This window comes from Meleagris gallopavo, chromosome 15 (assembly GCF_000146605.3).
Source record: "Meleagris gallopavo isolate NT-WF06-2002-E0010 breed Aviagen turkey brand Nicholas breeding stock chromosome 15, Turkey_5.1, whole genome shotgun sequence".
NCBI lineage: Eukaryota > Metazoa > Chordata > Aves > Galliformes > Phasianidae > Meleagris > Meleagris gallopavo.
Window position 1 is genome coordinate 8354518 of NC_015025.2, and position 17702 is coordinate 8372219.

The window sequence follows — 17702 nt, forward strand, 5'->3', positions numbered from 1 at the left end:
ACTGCTGTTCTGATAAGACTCTTGTGACACAAGTTCTGAAAGCAATTTGGAGAATAGACAGCAGGAGCTCTTGACACTTCTGTGATTATGGTTGCAAGTTCAGCCAAGACTGACTCATTGCAGCAGAACTGTTGGTGGGGAAAAGGGGAGAGGAAAGAAAGATGAAGCCAGTTCTGTCAAAATGGAAGCATGGAAAAACAGTGCTACTTCTGCAGTTTCTCATTAAAAATAGAAATTCTCATATCACTGTGTTTAGTCTTTGACTCCCATACTTATTAGTGGGAAACAGAAATTGGAAGGCATTAGAACAATCTGCCATAGGTTGGCTTGTGTGATGAGATGAAGGAGGTGTGGCTGGCTTCTTTTCTCCCCCTTTACCTTCTAGGTCTTCTGCTTCCCCACTTACCCAAATAGGCACTATCTTAACCTACACTGCAGAATGTCTGCAGTAAGAGCCCTGAAAACACTCAAACTGGGCATTGCAGCACAGTTCTGCTGCTTTTATTTTCTTTGAGGGGAAAAAAAAGAGGACGAGGGAAATTTGGGAGTTACATATGACCAGTTAAGGTCGTTTCATTGATTCCCTCTGAGCTCGTGGAGAGTAAAGTTGTCTTTTTTGTATCATGCTCATGGGTGTTTTATTGCTTATTGTTTCTTCATCTTTTCAAAGTATATGAGCTTGTCTTTGCCTCTGCAGGAAGGAGAACTGAAACTGAAAAGGTCATCTGAGTTGGCAGTCCTGTCATAGGGATAAAAGAAGGGAAGAACAACTGGGTAAAGTTGCAGGGTGCGCTCTGCACGTGCTGCTGGCTCTGTGCTGACTCCTCAGCAGATTTTTTTTTCTTGTCTGTTGAAATCAATGCCCTAATCTTTGAAACTGAGAGCACAGGCAAAATATTAGCTCCGAAAGATGTGTCAATTGATGCTAAGCTGATGTTAGTGTTTGTTCTACATTAGCATTGCGCTCTGTGATTTAACAGGGTATTGATCCATTGCTGATACACTGCACTGTAGCAGTTATTACAGAAATAGAGTAAATGAGGTTATCACTGGAAATCTAAAGATGTCTGTCTTCAACCAACTTGCAATATTTTTGGGACCTTTTGACAGGTTTTTTTCTGTATATAGTAGCATTCTGGTTTTCAGCATGATTTTCAAATGTACGAAATGGGTCTTCAGAGGATTCATTTTAAATTGCTCTACATGATTCACACCGAGTGAGCAAAGCATTCACGTTCGTTTCAGTGTGCAGGGGTCTCACAGACAGGAATTGCTGATTGCTGTTCTGAGTGCACAGACAAGCAGGGATTTTCAGGTTGTTGTTAACTAAGTTCTGTTTGTTTGATGAATTTTTTTATGATTTACATACTGACAGTACAAAAACTTCATCTACAACCGTTTACAGTCTCCTTGTATTTAAGTAGAGCAGATCTACACTGGAGGAATCAGTGACAGGCTCTTTACTACTAAGCACCATGACTCTGTTCCCAGCTGTATCACAGTCAGAATATGAAGAAATTGCTTTCCCATTTGATAAGGATAGAGAAAAGAGTGTCATACCAGAGTTAATTGTTTACTTCTTCAGTTGATATTTAGTACAGAACAGTAAATTAGGGACCAGCCACTGTATGCAGAATGAGATTGTTTATGTTGTGTAATTTTTCTCTGCTTTCTTTTCTAGGAGTATGTAGCCTACAGTCACACTGGCCGCATTATCCCAGCTATCTGGTTTCGTTATGATTTGAGTCCCATCACGGTGAAATACACAGAGAGGCGACAGCCTTTGTACAGGTTTATCACATCGGTGAGTTACTCAAAGTCTGTGGTTCTTCTTTCTCCTGCCTGCTTTCCATTTCTCTTCCAAGCCTTACTTTCCCAGAAGAACTGAGTTTCTGCTTCAGGGCATTGTGACATGATTGAAATAAAACAGTACATCACCACGTCAGTGCTGTGAAGTGTAAGTGAGGTAACTGGCTGATCCTATACTCTGACAATTTGATTTAATAGGTAGGCACAAGAAGAAAGAAAATTATCCTATTCCAGAAGCTCCAAACTCTGTCTGGGTAGGTGAACACGATTGCAACATGCCAGAAACTTGGAACTAAACTAATGAGGTATGCAGTAAAGCAGGCTGCAATAAGCTGCCTCACTAATGATGAGGCCTAACTTGCAGAGAAGGCAGGGCAGTTGTTTAACTCAGTATGGCTGCTTGGTTTAATATGGGTATGCCTGTTCCAGGTATCTGCTCTTAGGCAGAAGTGGAGAAGAGCTACATCATAACATTTCAGAGGTGTTTTCCTACCAGCTGTGTTCTGATCCATTCAGATAACATTCTGCAGTACTGATCTTGGTTTCTGTAGCAAAGCTGTACTGCCCAAACTGCTAACTAGACAAAAAGTTATTTGAAGATCTTCCAGATATTTAAAAAATGTGTCCTGAGGATACTGGCTTAAAATATAAACTGTGGTCTCTTGTGCTAGTGAGGCATGGAAGAATGTAAAGTAGCTAATAAATTGGTTGGAATAAGACCTCAGATATTGATTTTTAAACAGTTTGACTCTGTTAATAGAAAGTAACATATAAACAGTATGGCTATGTTGCACTTAAGGATTTTGATTTTGCGGCTTTTGATGAACACTAAGTTCCTTTCACTCAACATCAGAGATGTGTGTGATCTCTGGGATATACAAAAACCAAGACAAAGAGGCTTAAAGCAAAACCCGTCACCTATTAAGACTTTGTCTCCTTAGCGTGTCTGCCTGGCTTCAAAACGTAATCTTAGAAAAGATCAAACATCAGCATTTTATGATATGGCATCTCATACTGCCTCTAATTCTTTTCCTAACAGTATACTCTCATAGGTTTCTCAAGCTTCTTGTTAGGGGTGGAAGTATGGAGGTGTTTTTAAGAGGAACAATGTTTAGATGTCACAAATAGCTGGCATTATTCTTTGTTGTGTCCACTGCTTGCATTGGATGCATATAGATGATGTCTTCATTGAAAGTGATGCTATGCTTCAGAATTCACATATGGGGTCCACAGGAGTGGCTTTTCTCACTGATTGCCACAGTGACCTTTGGATTTGATACCACCCTGCTAGAACTTTGCCCTGTCCAGTCTGTACAGTTTGGCAGTTGTGTGCTGCTGAAGAAGAGTTTTAGAATTGTCTGTTATCTACTTTGGTCTTAAATGGCTGTAATCTGAAGCAGCTCACTTGAGGCCATTCCAATGTAACATCATTCCTATGGAAACATATGGATGACAATATCTGCAGTAGCTGTTACACGGTGTGTTGTACACAGCTTTGCCAGGCCCCTTTCAGAGGTGGCTGACGTAGAGGCAGATCCTTGTTATTACAGATATGCTGTAGCATGGCTATCAGCGTGGCTCACCTGGTGCAGAAGATCTGCTCTTGCACTCATTTGGGTGGAAATGTTTTATACTAGGGCAGCCTTGGCTTGGTGCATATGCTGCACTTTAAGCTTTACAGTATTCAAGGTGGTACTGACAAGGCTGAAGGGAAGCAGGGTGGCAGGCGATTAACACACTTTTTGTCCTAGGTTTCCTTGCCCTGTTTTGATGACACGATGTACTCTATTGTCCTTTCCACTGCTCTAGCCCCTTCCTGTGTATCCAGTGTGGCCTTTTGCATCACAGTTGCTCTGGAGACCAGCTCATGACCAGCAGCAGAGACTGCAGCAACCTGGCCCAGGCAGAGATGTGCTGGGGCATCTGGAGTCATTGCTCAGTGGGGCCATGGGAACTCATAATCTATTTCTGAGCAGCAGCTGCTTAATTTAAAAAAGCACACAGACTTGGAGTGGGTGCTGTGGCATCTTTCACTGAACAGATTGTTTGCTAGGGAACCAGAGCAAATTGAAATTTGTTCTGGGGTGTGGGAGACTGCTGTGGGTTTAAAAGAAGCATTAACAGAGCTGGAAATGCAGTACATTGTGTGGCTGGCTGCCTGTCAGGTCAACAGCACTGATATTGGAGGGGCACTGAGAAAGGACAGTCCCATGTGGGGCAGTCAGGTGAGAGGTGTATTGACTGCTCAATAGAAATAGAAAGCCAAAGGAGTTTCTGTTGCTGGGGAGATTATCTGATCCTCTTTGTTAGTCCTACATTTGCCTTCCAAAAAGATCAGTGTGTTGATCCCTGGTCTTCTGTATTCCCAGCTGAACCACTGTGCTGTGTGTTTCAGCACTCAGACTCATGCCTGCTCCATGGTTTTTGTGATATGGAGAGTTATTTTCTATACCATGCTAGAGGTGTTTCCTGTGTAGGACAAAGGCAATGGTTTAGGATTTATTTTATTTTACATGCCAGGCTTGAAAAAAATTCAGTTCTAAGAATATTGCTTGTAAGTCAGTGTTACCACTGATGCACATGGTGAATTTGCAGTGGATCCCAGGGTTAACCACACACAGCTGATGCAGTGTTGAACACAGGAGTTTGAGCCTCTTAAACCATACTGCTTAAAATTAAGGTATTTCCCAGAAAGAGAAGTCATTCATAGATTTGTGGTTGAGGTTACGGAGAAAGGGAGGAAGTTTTGCTGCTGAAAATTTGTGCATTCATATAAATGGCCAAGCAGAAAGAAGGGTTTTATCACGAGGTCAGTGTAGAGGCTGGAAGGGGACAGCGGGCAGAAAATGAGACAAATTTCTGGTGAAACATTCAAAATTCAAAAGAAGAATAAAGATTTCTTCCTGATATGAGAGGAGCAGTCAGCCCGCTTGGTATGAAAGGAATTAAGCTGGAAATGATTGGAAAAAATGGTTGTGGGGAAAATTATTTCCACTGTGGGACTTGTTGCCAGCCGGTAGCACAGATTCAGTCCATGGAGTTTTTACAGCCAAGATAATGGTGTTCTACAAGATGTGCTGCAGGTCAGCCAAAAATCTCTGGGTAGAATTCTCCGGCTTACCATATTGGGAATTACCTGGTGCTCCTACAGGTCTCCTTTGATCTTTAAAATCATCTTCAGATTTTCAAACATCTTACGGGACGAGTTCCACAACCACGTACCCGACTTTTGCCCTTCTGTCGTCTGTCTTGCTGCATTTCCTCCTCCATACCCACTGGTGTCCTTCAGCCTGCACACCAGCCTCTATACAAAAGTAATAAAAAGCCTCCTGTGTATCCCACACTGCATGATCTCTCCATTCTGCAATTACATTTCTGTATTCCTTTTCCTTCTTCTTTTAATAGTTAGGCCTGAATCAAACTCATGGGGACAAACACACATCATTCCCAGTATAAAACTCCATTAAATATGAATAAGTGCAAGATGCCTGACTTCCTCCAGCACTGCATTCGGAAATGCGATGGTGCAGCTTCTGTGCTGACCTGGAGACCAACCCAGCACTGCCTGGTTTTGTCGCAACAGAGCCAAGCTGTGTGCGTGCTGGGAGGCAGGCTCCAAGCAAATGCCAGGTGTGTGTGACTCATAAACACTGTGCAGTACACAGCAGTACAGTGCAGATGAATATATATTTTTTCTGTTCCCCCCCCCTCTTGTAGTGCTGCACCGAAATCAGATTTTCCTACCATATGATGCAGAATCTTAGTGTTAGACAGTCTTTCTGTTTGCGGTGTAAATATTGCATCAGCTGAGCTGCCCAGAACTGAAATAACCCAACTCCATTGCTGTCATTTTCCCCCAAAAGTCACCCTGCATCATGCTGGGATGGGGGGGACAACAACAGCAGGCAGAGGGCAGCACGGAGGGCTTGTCCCCTAGAATTGCTAGCATTCCCTCGGGCTGGTGCTCTGGTTTCTGAAGCCTTTATCTTCTGGAATGCCAGCCTTCCTGCAGAAGTCATGTTTACCTTGCCTTGCTATCTCTGCTGCTTCTCCACATCTCACTGAACACAAATATTACGGTTACAGATATGCGTGTAAATGAGGGCTGCTGCATTTCTTGCAGCCTTCACTCAGCATTAATGACCTGTTTGTTCTATTGCCACTGCCATCTCCCTGCTGAACCCAATGCTCTTGCTCTTCTGTCACTTTTCTGTGTCACTTTGCTTGTGGGATTTAATGTTCTTGGGGACATGCAGTAGGTCCAGTGTGGCTTCACTTCCCCTCTGTGCTAGCTGCATTGAATTCCCCTGCTACTCTAGTTTACTAATCTGGGCTTCCTTGCTCTCCCTCTCAACTCCTGGATCACAGCAAGATCCCCTTTCCCGAGGCAGGCCCTTCTCAGGAGATAAGCTCTGTGTCTTGCCCTGCCCTCGGTGGCACAGTGTCTCTTGCTCTGAGAGCCACCTAATCCTACACAATGAATTACGTGTGAAAGACCAAATTCAAAGAGCAGCACAATTATGAAGGCAAAAATGTGGGCGTTATGAAATGCCAGGTCTTGTGTAATTACCACTTGGCTGTTAAATGTTATTAGGTTACATTACTCTGTATCATACTTTCCATGTGAGCATAGCCTTGTTCAGTGCACGCAGTGGGGCAGCACCCTGCAAGCAGCGTTTCTTCCCATCACACAGGGTTGTTAGTGACAGGTGCTTTGTGTGAACCTGGTCCAGCACACAAGCTGTGTGTATTCACAAGGACAGCTATCGTCGTAGTATCAAACACTTTAAAAGCATTTTCCTTCACAGTTTCCTTGGGAGGCAGCTTTGGCGTTGTCCTTATTTCATAACTAGAAGAATGGAAGCAGTGTGTTGTGAAGTCTGAAACTGGTGCCCTCTGGTTTGGGGTGCTCCAAGCAGAAGTACCTTTAGTTTGAAATGTCATACTTTGGTGTTTTTCTAGCATTTGAGAACTGACTTAAGCTGTTACGAAAATCAGGAGACTAGTTTTTTCCCTGTCTTCTTGAAAATGATTCTGTGTTTTTGCTGATATTTATGTATGTATATCTTTATAATGCTACCCAAGACATCTTGTATGGAAAACTTTGGCCCACAAACAGTTAAGTTGGCAGTGCTTTAGTAGCAGCACTTGTAATGGAAAGTGTTAGACAGGCTTAGCTGTAGGTGTCGTTGGTAGCTACACTTTTCTGTTAGTCACTATCCTTAACATGCTATTTAAATGTCTTTTGCCTGTCTGCAAATGCTGCATCTTGTGAAATAGGGAAAAGACTACAAGGCCATGATATTTATAATAGAAAACAGAAGTAGGAATACATGAGCAACACTGGACTTCTAGAAAGCACTGTTAGGTGGAGTTTAGAAAGGAACAGGGTTCATTCTGTACTCTCTTAGGAGTTGGGTTTTATGATTGGCTCAGGCTACAGTGATTCCAGATAGCACTAAGTTATTCCACTGTACAGAAGAGTTTTCCTGAATGAGTATCATGTAATTACAACCCCGGTACCATTACCCAATTCTTACTGTGCTTCCAAAAGACTCCCTACAGTAGGCAATATCTTTCCTCATTTTCAAGCTGCGTAAACGTTTGCCTCATCACTGACATTTGTTTCCTCTTTCGTACTTTTCAGATATGTGCCATCATTGGGGGAACATTTACTGTAGCTGGAATCCTGGACTCCTGCATTTTCACAGCATCAGAAGCCTGGAAGAAGATCCAGCTGGGGAAAATGCAGTAGCAGTGAAACTCTAAACTAGTCTTCAAGGGCAGGAGCAAAGATTGAGAAACCTACCACTACCTGTTTTTGTCTTTATTTTCTATTTGATTGAATCAGTGCGTTTTTCTCTAATCAGGCTGTTCAGTGAAGACCTCTTCAACTAATCAAAGAAATCTCGATGCGTTTCAGAGCTCTGAGAGCAAAACAACAAAAATTAATGCAATCATGTCTTGGATTTTGATTCTGTACCCCCAGAAAGAGAAGTTGAAATGCCCTATATGAAATACACTGTCAGATCTAAGTAAGGATAGTAGCATCTTCTTGGGGAGGTTCCTATGGCAGTATACAAGCTAGGTAGTAGATTGCAAAGAGTTAAGCTGTCTTGTGGCACTTTTTGGAATTTGTTGGATTTGCATGATTAGACAATCAACTTACATATAAAGGAGAATTATACATTAGGAAGAAATTCCACCCTTGGTGCCAAAAGGTGATGTATCTGTTGGTGAGGAATGGAAAGTGTTAGTTCCCATAGCAGGCCTTAGAGACAGAGGGCAGAAATAACATCAAGAAATGTCTTGTGCTTTTATGGAAAGCTCTTTGGTTCAGATATGACCTTTTTACTGAAATGAACAAATTTGAGAAAGAAACCATCCCCCAGCTACCTTTTCCTGGATAATCTGTGGTCCAGGCAGAGGAGGGCCTTTTACTCTGGATGTAAAAGCGATTTAATTTCTTCCCAGAAACTGAATACCAGTCTTGTGTTTACAGGTGGCATGAAGTAAAAACCAAACTGAGCAACACAGTTTTATGTGGCCTTTGCTTTGAAAGGGAGTAGTTGTCTTTACAGTGTTAGCTTTTATTCCTTCTTCTGTTGGTTTTCTTCTTGTTTTTTTTTATTTTAAACACAGACCACCCAGAAATCTGAACTGCATTCTGCATTATTATTATTGTTGTTGTTGTTATTATGAAAAGCAGTTTTCCATTCTGTGTGTTCAGAAAAAAAACGGTGCAGCCTTCTGGGTGAATGAGCACAGCTTACTGTCTTGCTTTGTGTGTGTATATTGAATACACCTGTACAACACAGAAGTCTGTCTGTTCATGGTTTAAGGTGCCTACCTGTTCTTTACAATTCAGCCAGGCATCTTTTCTGAGCCCTACACTGACACTGTTCACCCACAGGTACAGCAGTAGCGGGGCAGGCATTCCCACAAACACCCCTGCTAGTTGTTCTGTTCTATTCCTTAAAGTGGTACTGAACTTCCATGCCCATTTGTTCAGGCCTTGTCTTCTGAGCCCTCCAGTAACTTTAGGTGCAAGGGGAGAACGATTGCCAGGTGCGGCTTGCATGCAATGGTTGGTGTGAGTTCACTACAAAGTTGACCAATGGACCAGTGGTCCATTTTCCATAGCCTCCTAGGTGTTCCTTGGTTAGTAACTGTCTCTGCATGCTTTGTATGTGTCTGAGCTGAGGATACATGGATTTTTAAGCGTTCCAGAATGGATAAAAATCCTTAATCAGTGCTATAAAGTCTAAGACAGGTGCAGGATTTCTCTTGGGTAGTATCTACTGTCCATTGCCCTTTTCTGGAGGCAAAAGTATCCAAACATCATGTTGGAATAATATGAATCTTTGAATTATCAGTGTTAATGCTAGAGTCAGATGCATTTCAAAAGTATTCCTAATACGTGTCTGTTGAAATTGTCTCACTGCTTTGGAAGTAGGGAAGGTCTCCAGTTTTATCCACACACACACACGACCAAAAAAAGAAAAATGAAAAGGCCAACAACCTCCCCCCCACACACAGACACCCATTCTCTGCCCTGTAGTGACTTCTGACAAGTTACAGCATTGGAATATTCCCTGTTCTTATTATGGACTGATTGCTGTTCCTTTAGGTGTAAACTGGATTGTGTAACTTCCTGTATCTATTAATGTATGGATAGATTTTATACATTTTTTCCATTTACAAAAATCAACTTGAAAATGAGATGTTTGTCTTCATTTTGCTGTGCGCGTCCGTCTGTCCGTCAGCGGTCCCCACGAGGTGGCAGTGATGCCTGCCGGCAGCCTGGGGTTTTTCCATTGCAATTCTTGCTGCTGCCGCCTGAAGGATTTCCTCCAATCTACTGCCACCAACTGAAGCTTAAAGCAAAAATGTCCTCGTCTTTCCTTCTTGAATTTGCTGACTCTTTGCTCGTACCTTGTGAACCTGGTGGATTACAAGGGTGCAATTTTAATGTCTTGTTGAGGCATCTCTAGCACAGTTGTGCTCTTAGTTTTCTGACGTTTTTTCCCTATTAGAATTTCCTCAGAACTAGCGAAGTTGGTTGCAATGCCTCTGTCTCTCATGCCCCCAGCGTGCTTTTTCTGCCCTCCTCCTCCTCTCTCAGGATGTAGTGCTGCCTTCTGTGCAGTTCAGGCCAGTTCCTTAAACCAGATCACTGAGATTGTTTGGCTTTTTTTGGAAATAACAGATGCATACTTCGGTGCACTTGCTTTCACTGCCAAAACGTCCACTGCAATAATGTAATAAATCACTTTTTTATTTTTGCTAAATGTGGAAATCAGATTGTACTCAAGTTCTGGCAAAAGAAACAGCCTGCACCTTAGTTCTCTGAGCCAGGGCAAAGCCTCTGAGTGCTGCCAAGCCAAGGCTGACTTTGAGGTCTGCTGTACGTTGCAGCACGCTTATCCCTCGCATGTAGCCGGCTGCATCACATCATGTTGCTGCACCATTTGTTTACAGAAGGATTCACTCTTAATCTCTCCAAATGTGAAGGCGAGGTGGTTCCTGCTGTACTGCCCCGTGCATATACGTGTCACTGCATTTCACTTCCAGTCTCAAACACGTTTTAGGGGCAAAATGAGCATAGGTACACTTTGAAACATCAATGCAAGCAAAAATGTTTTCAAGCCATAGTGAAAGGAAAACCATTTTTTGTAGGTGTTCATCCATATGCTTGGATTTGCTCCTTCAAATCAGTATTCTGACAGAAATATTTGTGGTTTTCTAGGAGAAATAACCCTGTAGGAAGTAAAATGTGTACAGCTTGTGTATATTCTGGTTTAAATAAACCTCTCTGAAGCTACGCTGCATCATGCAATGAGAACGTGCAGTATAGGATGCTTTGCAGCACTGGAGTTAGAATTGTAGCTCTGGGGAAGCTGCAGAGCTGTGCTTTGTAGGGTATAGGCACTGTGTGGGCTGCTGAGGAGCTTTTAGGGGGAAAAAAAAAAGAAATTGGATGAAAAAGTAAAAAAAAATGAGTGTGTGTTTGTGAATGTTTGATCTATCAAATATTTGCATTCAACTACTGCTCTGTAAAAAGCGAAATCTGCAGTGTAGATGGCAATGGTTAGAATTAATTTCCGGAATATTTCTTGTTTAAATTTGCTTTTTATTTGTGTGTTACGCAGAACTGTTGGAGCTGGAAATGTCTGCAGTGAGTATCTGCTTTAGAACAGCCGTTTGGAGGTTCAGCTGCAGGATGGCAGGGGGGTATTTCTCAACAGGCAGGGTTTGTTGTCCTGCCCTGTGTCAAGGCAGCGTGTAAAGCACAAATCTTGCATTTTTACAATGGAGTTTATTAAGGAGTTTTCACATCTCCCCTTTAATTTGCAACCTTATGTTAATAAACTATTAGCTTTTTTTTAGTTCTGTAATTAAAAATAAAACTCTTCTGTGTTTGGATTGGCTTCTTGTTGCACTGCCATTGCAAAATCAACGTAAAGGGGTTTTTTTGGTTTGTTCTTAATAATTATTTCAATGAACTGAGCGTTATCACACAATGAAATCACTTCAGGCCAGGTCACACTGCGGAAAGTTGCCACGAGGCTCTGTTGTAATCAGCACTGAGTCATGTCTGGACATCCAGTGCTGGGCTTGAACAGCACCGAGTGTCCTCACCTCCTCGTTTGTTTCCTTGAATGAGGTGTGCGGTGTGTGAATGATTTGTGCTTGCAGCTCAGATTTGGCTTCGCCCACTCAGTGTTTAAGTAACACTTTTTTGTCCTTCCTCTCTTTAATTTCCTTTTAGCCTTGCTTCACAAAGTATTTGGAAATGCATTGAGGCAATTAGCTAAGATGAAATACTGAAACATTCCACGCAGTGAATTTGGGCATCCCGCCTGGGATGGCTCCTGCCTGCCTCCGGGAATCCAACCCCCCCGGAGGTGCTGTGCTGCTCCTCCCTGAGGGTGGTTTGGGTCATTTCTGTGAGCATCTTCTGCCGTGAGATAATTTCCTTGGAAATAAACTTGTGCTCGGGGAGAGCAGCAAAGTAATCGCACAGTGTTTGTTGGGAGCACAGGCAGTGCATGCAGGTACGTTAGGTGTGAAGGAGTGGTGGAGTGACAGTGCACACAGTTGCAGGAAAGTTACCGCAATGGCGGTCTGGGCTGAAAAATTTGAATCCGAGCGGTTTCCAGAGGATGTCTGGGTGCGAACCGGAGCTGGAATGCCGGCCGGGACCCAGCAGATGCCGCCTGGGTACCAGCAGCCCTGCGCAGTTGACCTCCGGCCGCAAGGGGGCGCAGCCGGTCCCGGCTTCTCGCATGGCCTTTGGCGCGGGTCCGGCGGCCGCTTGCGGAAGCGGAAGTGCCTCGTCCTCCTTTTTCCGGGGACTGTCGCGGAGGCAGCAGCGGGTGAGGTTTCTGCGCCCGAGGTGGACTTTTTTAATCCGTCGCCATCCTCCGCGGGGCGGCCCCGAGCTGTTCCCCGGTGCCTGAGGCGTGATGGGGACTCCGCGGCGGCCCCGGTGGGGCCCGGTCGAGGAAGCGGGAGGGGGACGGGAGGGGGCTCGGTCGCCTGAGGCCTTATCGCTGCCGCCGGGCGGCCTGAGCCTTCCCGGGGGCTGCTGATGGGGAACGGTTGCGCCGCGCTTAGGGGCCCCGGGGGGGTGAGGGCCCTGCGGGCTTTCGGCCAGGGATTGTGGGCGGATCCGGCACGACTCCGGCCTGAAGTCAGGCCGAACTGCACTCAGGTGCCGGTTTGGATTGCTGACTCCGGATAGATGTCATTCCTCTAATACTTTCTCTGCTAATGGGTGATTCGATTAACGCAGTGTGGGCAGCCGCCTCTGGTCTTAGGTTTGCAGGGTGTCACAGCCTGCTGTGCGGCCTGGATCGTGTGGCTGAGCAGAAGCACCTTGTGCTGCCTGTGTCAGTTGGGTGTAGCTCTCGCAGGCCAGCGCTGCAGCCGTTAAGAGTTGGAGGAGATCGGATGTGCTCTGTTGTGTGCTGCAAGGTCTGGTGTTACATCTTATTAGAGATCTCTAAGGTTTGTGAACATCGTGTCAGGGGAAGCCTGCAATACACATTCACCTCTTAAACAAAGCAGGTGTGCAGCAGTGTGAAATGAATAGAAGTCAGTAAGGTGTCCTGACTTGTGACTACAGGGAACTCTGCATTACAAGATACTGTCTCGTATGCACACAGGCACATCTGTCAGTCCGTGGAGTCATGGTCACTCGTGGAAGGCTTAAACCTTGTTTGAAGTCTAAATTATATGGATATACAAATTCGGAATGAGAGGAAAAGCATTAAATGAAGTCAGAATGTGTTTTTAAGTTTTGCTTTGCTTTATGTGTGTAGCTGATAAGCGTGACTTACAGGTCTCTCAAACTGCTTTTCTTTGTGCAGCCAAAATGAAGTTCAACCCATTTGTAACTTCAGACCGCAGCAAGAACCGCAAACGGCACTTCAATGCCCCGTCCCACATCCGGAGGAAAATAATGTCCTCCCCGCTGTCCAAGGAGCTGCGGCAGAAATACAACGTGCGCTCCATGCCCATCCGCAAGGATGACGAAGTCCAGGTAGCTGTGCTGTCTGATGTTTGAGTCACGTTTCAGGTTTTGATCGTGTTTTGTTTTTTAGGACCAAAGTTGTTCATAGAACGTTACCACAACTCTGGGCAGAGTAAGGATTGATGTAGTCAGAGATTTGTCCTATGGAATGTTTCCTGACCTCACATCAGTGAGCTGGGAGATGTGAGAAACCCAAACTGCTGGCAGCAGCAGAAGGACTTTTCCTAGTTGAAAAGATTTGAAGTGGGTTGATTAGACTGATTCCTCACTGTAGGCCAAGTGAGGAAAAGATACAATTCTGATCCGTTACATTTTCCTCCATCATTTAAATTGTCCAATAGTTTATCTCTTGCTGACACAATTAGAGTTTACAGTTCTGGTTTTCGGTTAGGATAATTATATTGTGTTCCTTAAGGTCTGATAATTGCTACAGGGGTGTTTTGAATGTCCTGGGAAAGAATCCTTTGTGTCTCCTTGTTTAGGTTGTCCGGGGTCATTACAAAGGGCAGCAGATCGGCAAAGTGGTGCAGGTGTACAGGAAGAAGTACGTCATCTACATTGAGCGTGTGCAGCGTGAGAAGGCCAACGGCACCACTGTGCACGTGGGCATCCATCCCAGCAAGGTATGGGCTGTGAAGGGAGCTCTGCAGGGCACTGGGAGACCTTGCTGGCAAATGAAGAAACTGCTGTTTGCATGGGTAGAACTTTGTTACTGCCTGATGGATGGATTGAGATTGTTTGGGGTGTGCATTGATAATAAACAAAGAGATTTTAAATCTCATGCTAACAGAGAAGTAATGTTTGGAAGCAGGGGCTTTCTGAGGCTTATTTATTGGAGTTGTTGCAAACTGGGATGTTCTAACAGTACTTTCTGGAAAAGGTTTGAGCTCCTAAAGCATGGGTAGTTTTTTTAATTGATTGTTTAGGGGATGGATCATTTAGAGTAATCCTTTATCTTTTCTACATGGCATTTGCACTGATTTAGGAAGTGGTTGAAATGTTTCAATAGATGCTCAGAATGGTGATTTGTTCTTATGACTATTCTGCACTAATCTTGTCTGAATCCAGTTTCAGCCTGGAATGATTTCATAGTCATAGAATCACTGAAGTTGGAAAAGACCTCTAAGATCTGCTGGTCCAAATGTGCATCTATGGGCCATATTTCCCCACTGACCATGTCCTCAGTGCCACATCTGTATGGTTCTTGAATGTCTGTCTCCACAGGTGGTGACTTAATCACCTCCCTGGGCAGCCTGTTCTAACACCTTGCTGCTCTTTCAGAGAAGAAATTTTTCATAATACACAACCTGAATCTCCCCTGGTGTATTTGAGGCCATTCCCTCTCATCCTGTCACTGGTTACAAAGGAGCAGAGGCTGACCTCCACCTCGCCACAACCTCCTTTCAGGCAGTTATAGGGAGCAATAAGGTCTCCCCAGTGTCTCTCTAAACATTCCCAGCTCCCTCAGCCATTCCTCACATGGGCTGTGCTCCAGACCCCTCACAGCTTCACTGCCCTTCTCCAGACACACTCCAGGGCCTCAGTGTGTTTCTTGTAGTGAGGGGCCCAAAACAACACAGTACTCAAGGTGCAACTTCATCAGGGCTGTGTACAGGGGAGCAAGCACCTCCCTGCTCCTGCTGGCAGCACTACTTCTGATACAAGCTGGGATGCCATTGGCCTTCTTGGCCACCTAGGCTCAGTGGTGGCTCACGCTCAGCCAAGCGTTGACCAACACCCCCAGATCTGTCCTTCCACACAGCTTTCCAGCCACTGCACCAATCTTGTAGCACTGCCTGGGGTTGTGGCCGTAGTGCAGGACCCAGCAGGACCAGTTCTTGGTGAACTTCATCCTATTGGTCTCAGCCCAGCCATCCTACAGTATTCAGAGTTAGTGAAAACCTGGCAAAGCCTGTTTAGATCATAATAGCAAATCGTTTTAAAGTAAGCAGAAAGCTTAGCCAAAACCTGGTTTGAAGCAGATGAAATCGGAGTGCTTCAGACCTGTCGTGTATATTGAAGTGCTGGTTGTAGCAGGTTTTCTGATCTGAATGGTTGTTACTTAAAAGGAGAACAGAGTGATTCCAAAACAACAGTGACTTGTGTGCAGTGATAACATTTGAGGTACAGGGTGACATTGTGGTGGAACCAGTGTGCATATAGTTGGATATTACTCCTCTGGTAAATAGTGGGTAATACCGAGGTTTGTGCTGCTCCTTCATTGCTGTGAATGCTCTGTTGCACTGGAAATTGGACTTGAAAAAGCTCTGTATGAAGACTGTAGTTATTAGTTGAAGGGCAGTGTGTAGCTGCAGACTTGCAGTGGGATGAGGTAGGTAGGAATTAATGGAAGTTAATTCCTGAGAGCTTGCTGTACTGTGGAACTAACCAGGAGCACACAGCTGTACTGAAGCCTACATGGGTTTTTAAGATTTGATTACCTCAGTGTATTTTTTAAAGTATTGCTTTCAGTTATACAAAATATTTAGTTCTTTGCCAATTTTGTGGCCAGAGAAGGAACTGAAGGATACCCAGGGACTGAAAATCAGTTTTGTTACAAATTAAGGATCCAGTAGCAAATGGTTTGCACAAATTATCTTGTGTCTGTCTCTCCGTGTTACTAACTTGATATCAGCTGTCCACGTTCAGCTGGTCAGCAGCAGGTCTGGTTCATGAAGGTGATGACTTTGTGTGAGTCAGACGTGTGTGGATTTCTGCTGTTCCATCTAGCTAAGCTAGATGGATTGGTGATTCCAAGCAGTACAGCAGTGATATGACAGTGACCAGCAGCAGCATGCAGCCTGGTTTGCCAGTGTTCTGAAGCTTAGCACTGTTTAAAACATGGACAAATTTAAATAAACTTAGATTCATTTAGGTTGGAAAAGACCCTTAAAATCAAGTCCACAACTAAACCATGCCCCCGCGTCTCTTGAACACCCCCAGGAATGGTGACTCCAGCAGCTCACTGCACAACCTGCTGCAATGCCTGACCGTTCTGTGCACGGAGAAGCGAGTCCTGATCACCAATCTCACCCTCCCTGCAGCAGCTTTGGGCATTCCCTCGAGGCCTGATGGTCCGTTGTGTTCCTTTGTGCTGCTGGGAGCAGGCATCAGCTGTGCTGCTGCATCACCCATCATATCTGAGCAGCACCTGGTGTAATGGCAAATGTTCCAATGAAATAATAAAATCAGGCTTACTCCAGTGCGATTACTTTGTAGCTGGGCAGAAAAGTGGCTGCTCTTCAGTGGGTTAGAATGTTGTGGCTGTGCATGCAAGCCATTGTGCATATATTCTGATTCCCTGAATGGATGTGGAGAAGTTGGGAAACTTGTAGGCAGTTCAATCCCTCAATTTTATTCCAGCAGTTAGGCAGCCCACAGCTGTGCTGTTACTGCTGCTGGCAGGTTGCTGTGCTTGGAATGCCGATGGCTGATTTCTTTTCCTTTCTCTAGGTGGTGATCACAAGGCTAAAACTGGACAAAGACCGCAAGAAGATCTTGGAGCGTAAAGCAAAGTCTCGCCAGGTTGGCAAGGAGAAGGGCAAATACAAGGAAGAAACAATCGAAAAGATGCAAGAGTAGATGGCTTTCTATTTGACACCATTAAAGAACTGTTAAAATTAAACGTATTGCTGCGTGTCTTCTCCTTTAGGGAGTTTCGGTGCAGGGTGTTTGGTCAGTTTTAAAATACTTTCTCATGTTTTAAAGGTGCCTATTTCAAAAATGCTTTGTAAGCCTTTCTTACTTCTGAAAACAGGCTTCTTCCACAGACGTGTGACTTAGCTAAAGTTAGAGTGGTGCAGTCCTGAAAACACAGCAGTGGGTGTGTCTGTCTGTCTGTCCGTCTTTCATCTGATGTCTAACACTCAGAAATGCCCACAGTTTAAAATGAACGTTCTGCAGACTGCACGCATTTCATATTTTACCTTGCATTTGGAGATGTAGGAGGTGGCTGGGCGTGCTGTGCCCCACCACTTGCACGAGACTTACAGCACGGCATCCGAATCCCTTACGTAGGTGCCACAAGGGGGGCTGCAGGGCCGTGCTTCGGGAAAGGGAAGGGCTGAAGGGCTCGCTGTGTTCGCGCTGTGCTGGGAGACGAATGCGGGCCGTTCCAGCTTTGCGCGCGTAACGTTGAGAGGTGCGCTGCAGCACAGAGCCCTGCGATCAGGTGAGCCGCGCGTGCTTTCTGACCGCCAACGGAGGGAACCCAGCTGCTGCCTGAGCGGCTTTTATCGGCGTGCAGGCACGCAGCCTCACGTTATTCGCTTTCATCCCGACTCGTCTCACTCCGCTGACGAGACGCTCGGTTCCCGTTAGCGCTCCTCCCGACGCCCCGCCTCCCGCACGGCGC

At 44.9% G+C, this 17702-nt stretch overlaps 2 protein-coding genes across 2 annotated transcripts in view; both read left to right on the top strand.

Annotated features, from left to right (window-relative positions):
- ERGIC1 (endoplasmic reticulum-golgi intermediate compartment 1) overlaps positions 1-11235 on the top strand; it is a 57577-nt gene extending 46342 nt beyond the window's left edge. Inside the window, exons 11-12 of the mRNA XM_031555653.1 lie at positions 1682-1804; positions 7457-11235. Coding sequence (XP_031411513.1) covers positions 1682-1804; positions 7457-7564 — 231 coding nt within the window. The 3' untranslated portion in view covers positions 7565-11235. The remainder of the gene's footprint in view (positions 1-1681; positions 1805-7456) is intronic.
- Positions 11236-12082: 847 nt separating this feature from the next.
- On the top strand, positions 12083-16977 carry RPL26L1 (ribosomal protein L26 like 1). Its single transcript, XM_003210284.4, has 4 exons — positions 12083-12188; positions 13185-13357; positions 13831-13971; positions 16802-16977. Exons 2-4 carry the CDS (start codon positions 13190-13192, stop codon positions 16928-16930), a joined length of 438 nt encoding a protein of 145 aa, XP_003210332.1. The 5' UTR covers positions 12083-12188; positions 13185-13189; the 3' UTR covers positions 16931-16977.
- The last annotated feature ends 725 nt before the right edge of the window (positions 16978-17702 follow it).

Coding starts and splice junctions, on each gene's coding strand:
- RPL26L1 (XM_003210284.4), top strand. CDS start 13,190: ATGAAGTTCAACCCATTTGTAACTTCAGACCGCAGCAAGAACCGCAAA. Junction 13,358..13,830: donor GCAAGGATGACGAAGTCCAG/GTAGCTGTGCTG, acceptor CTCCTTGTTTAG/GTTGTCCGGGGTCATTACAA. Junction 13,972..16,801: donor TGGGCATCCATCCCAGCAAG/GTATGGGCTGTG, acceptor TCCTTTCTCTAG/GTGGTGATCACAAGGCTAAA.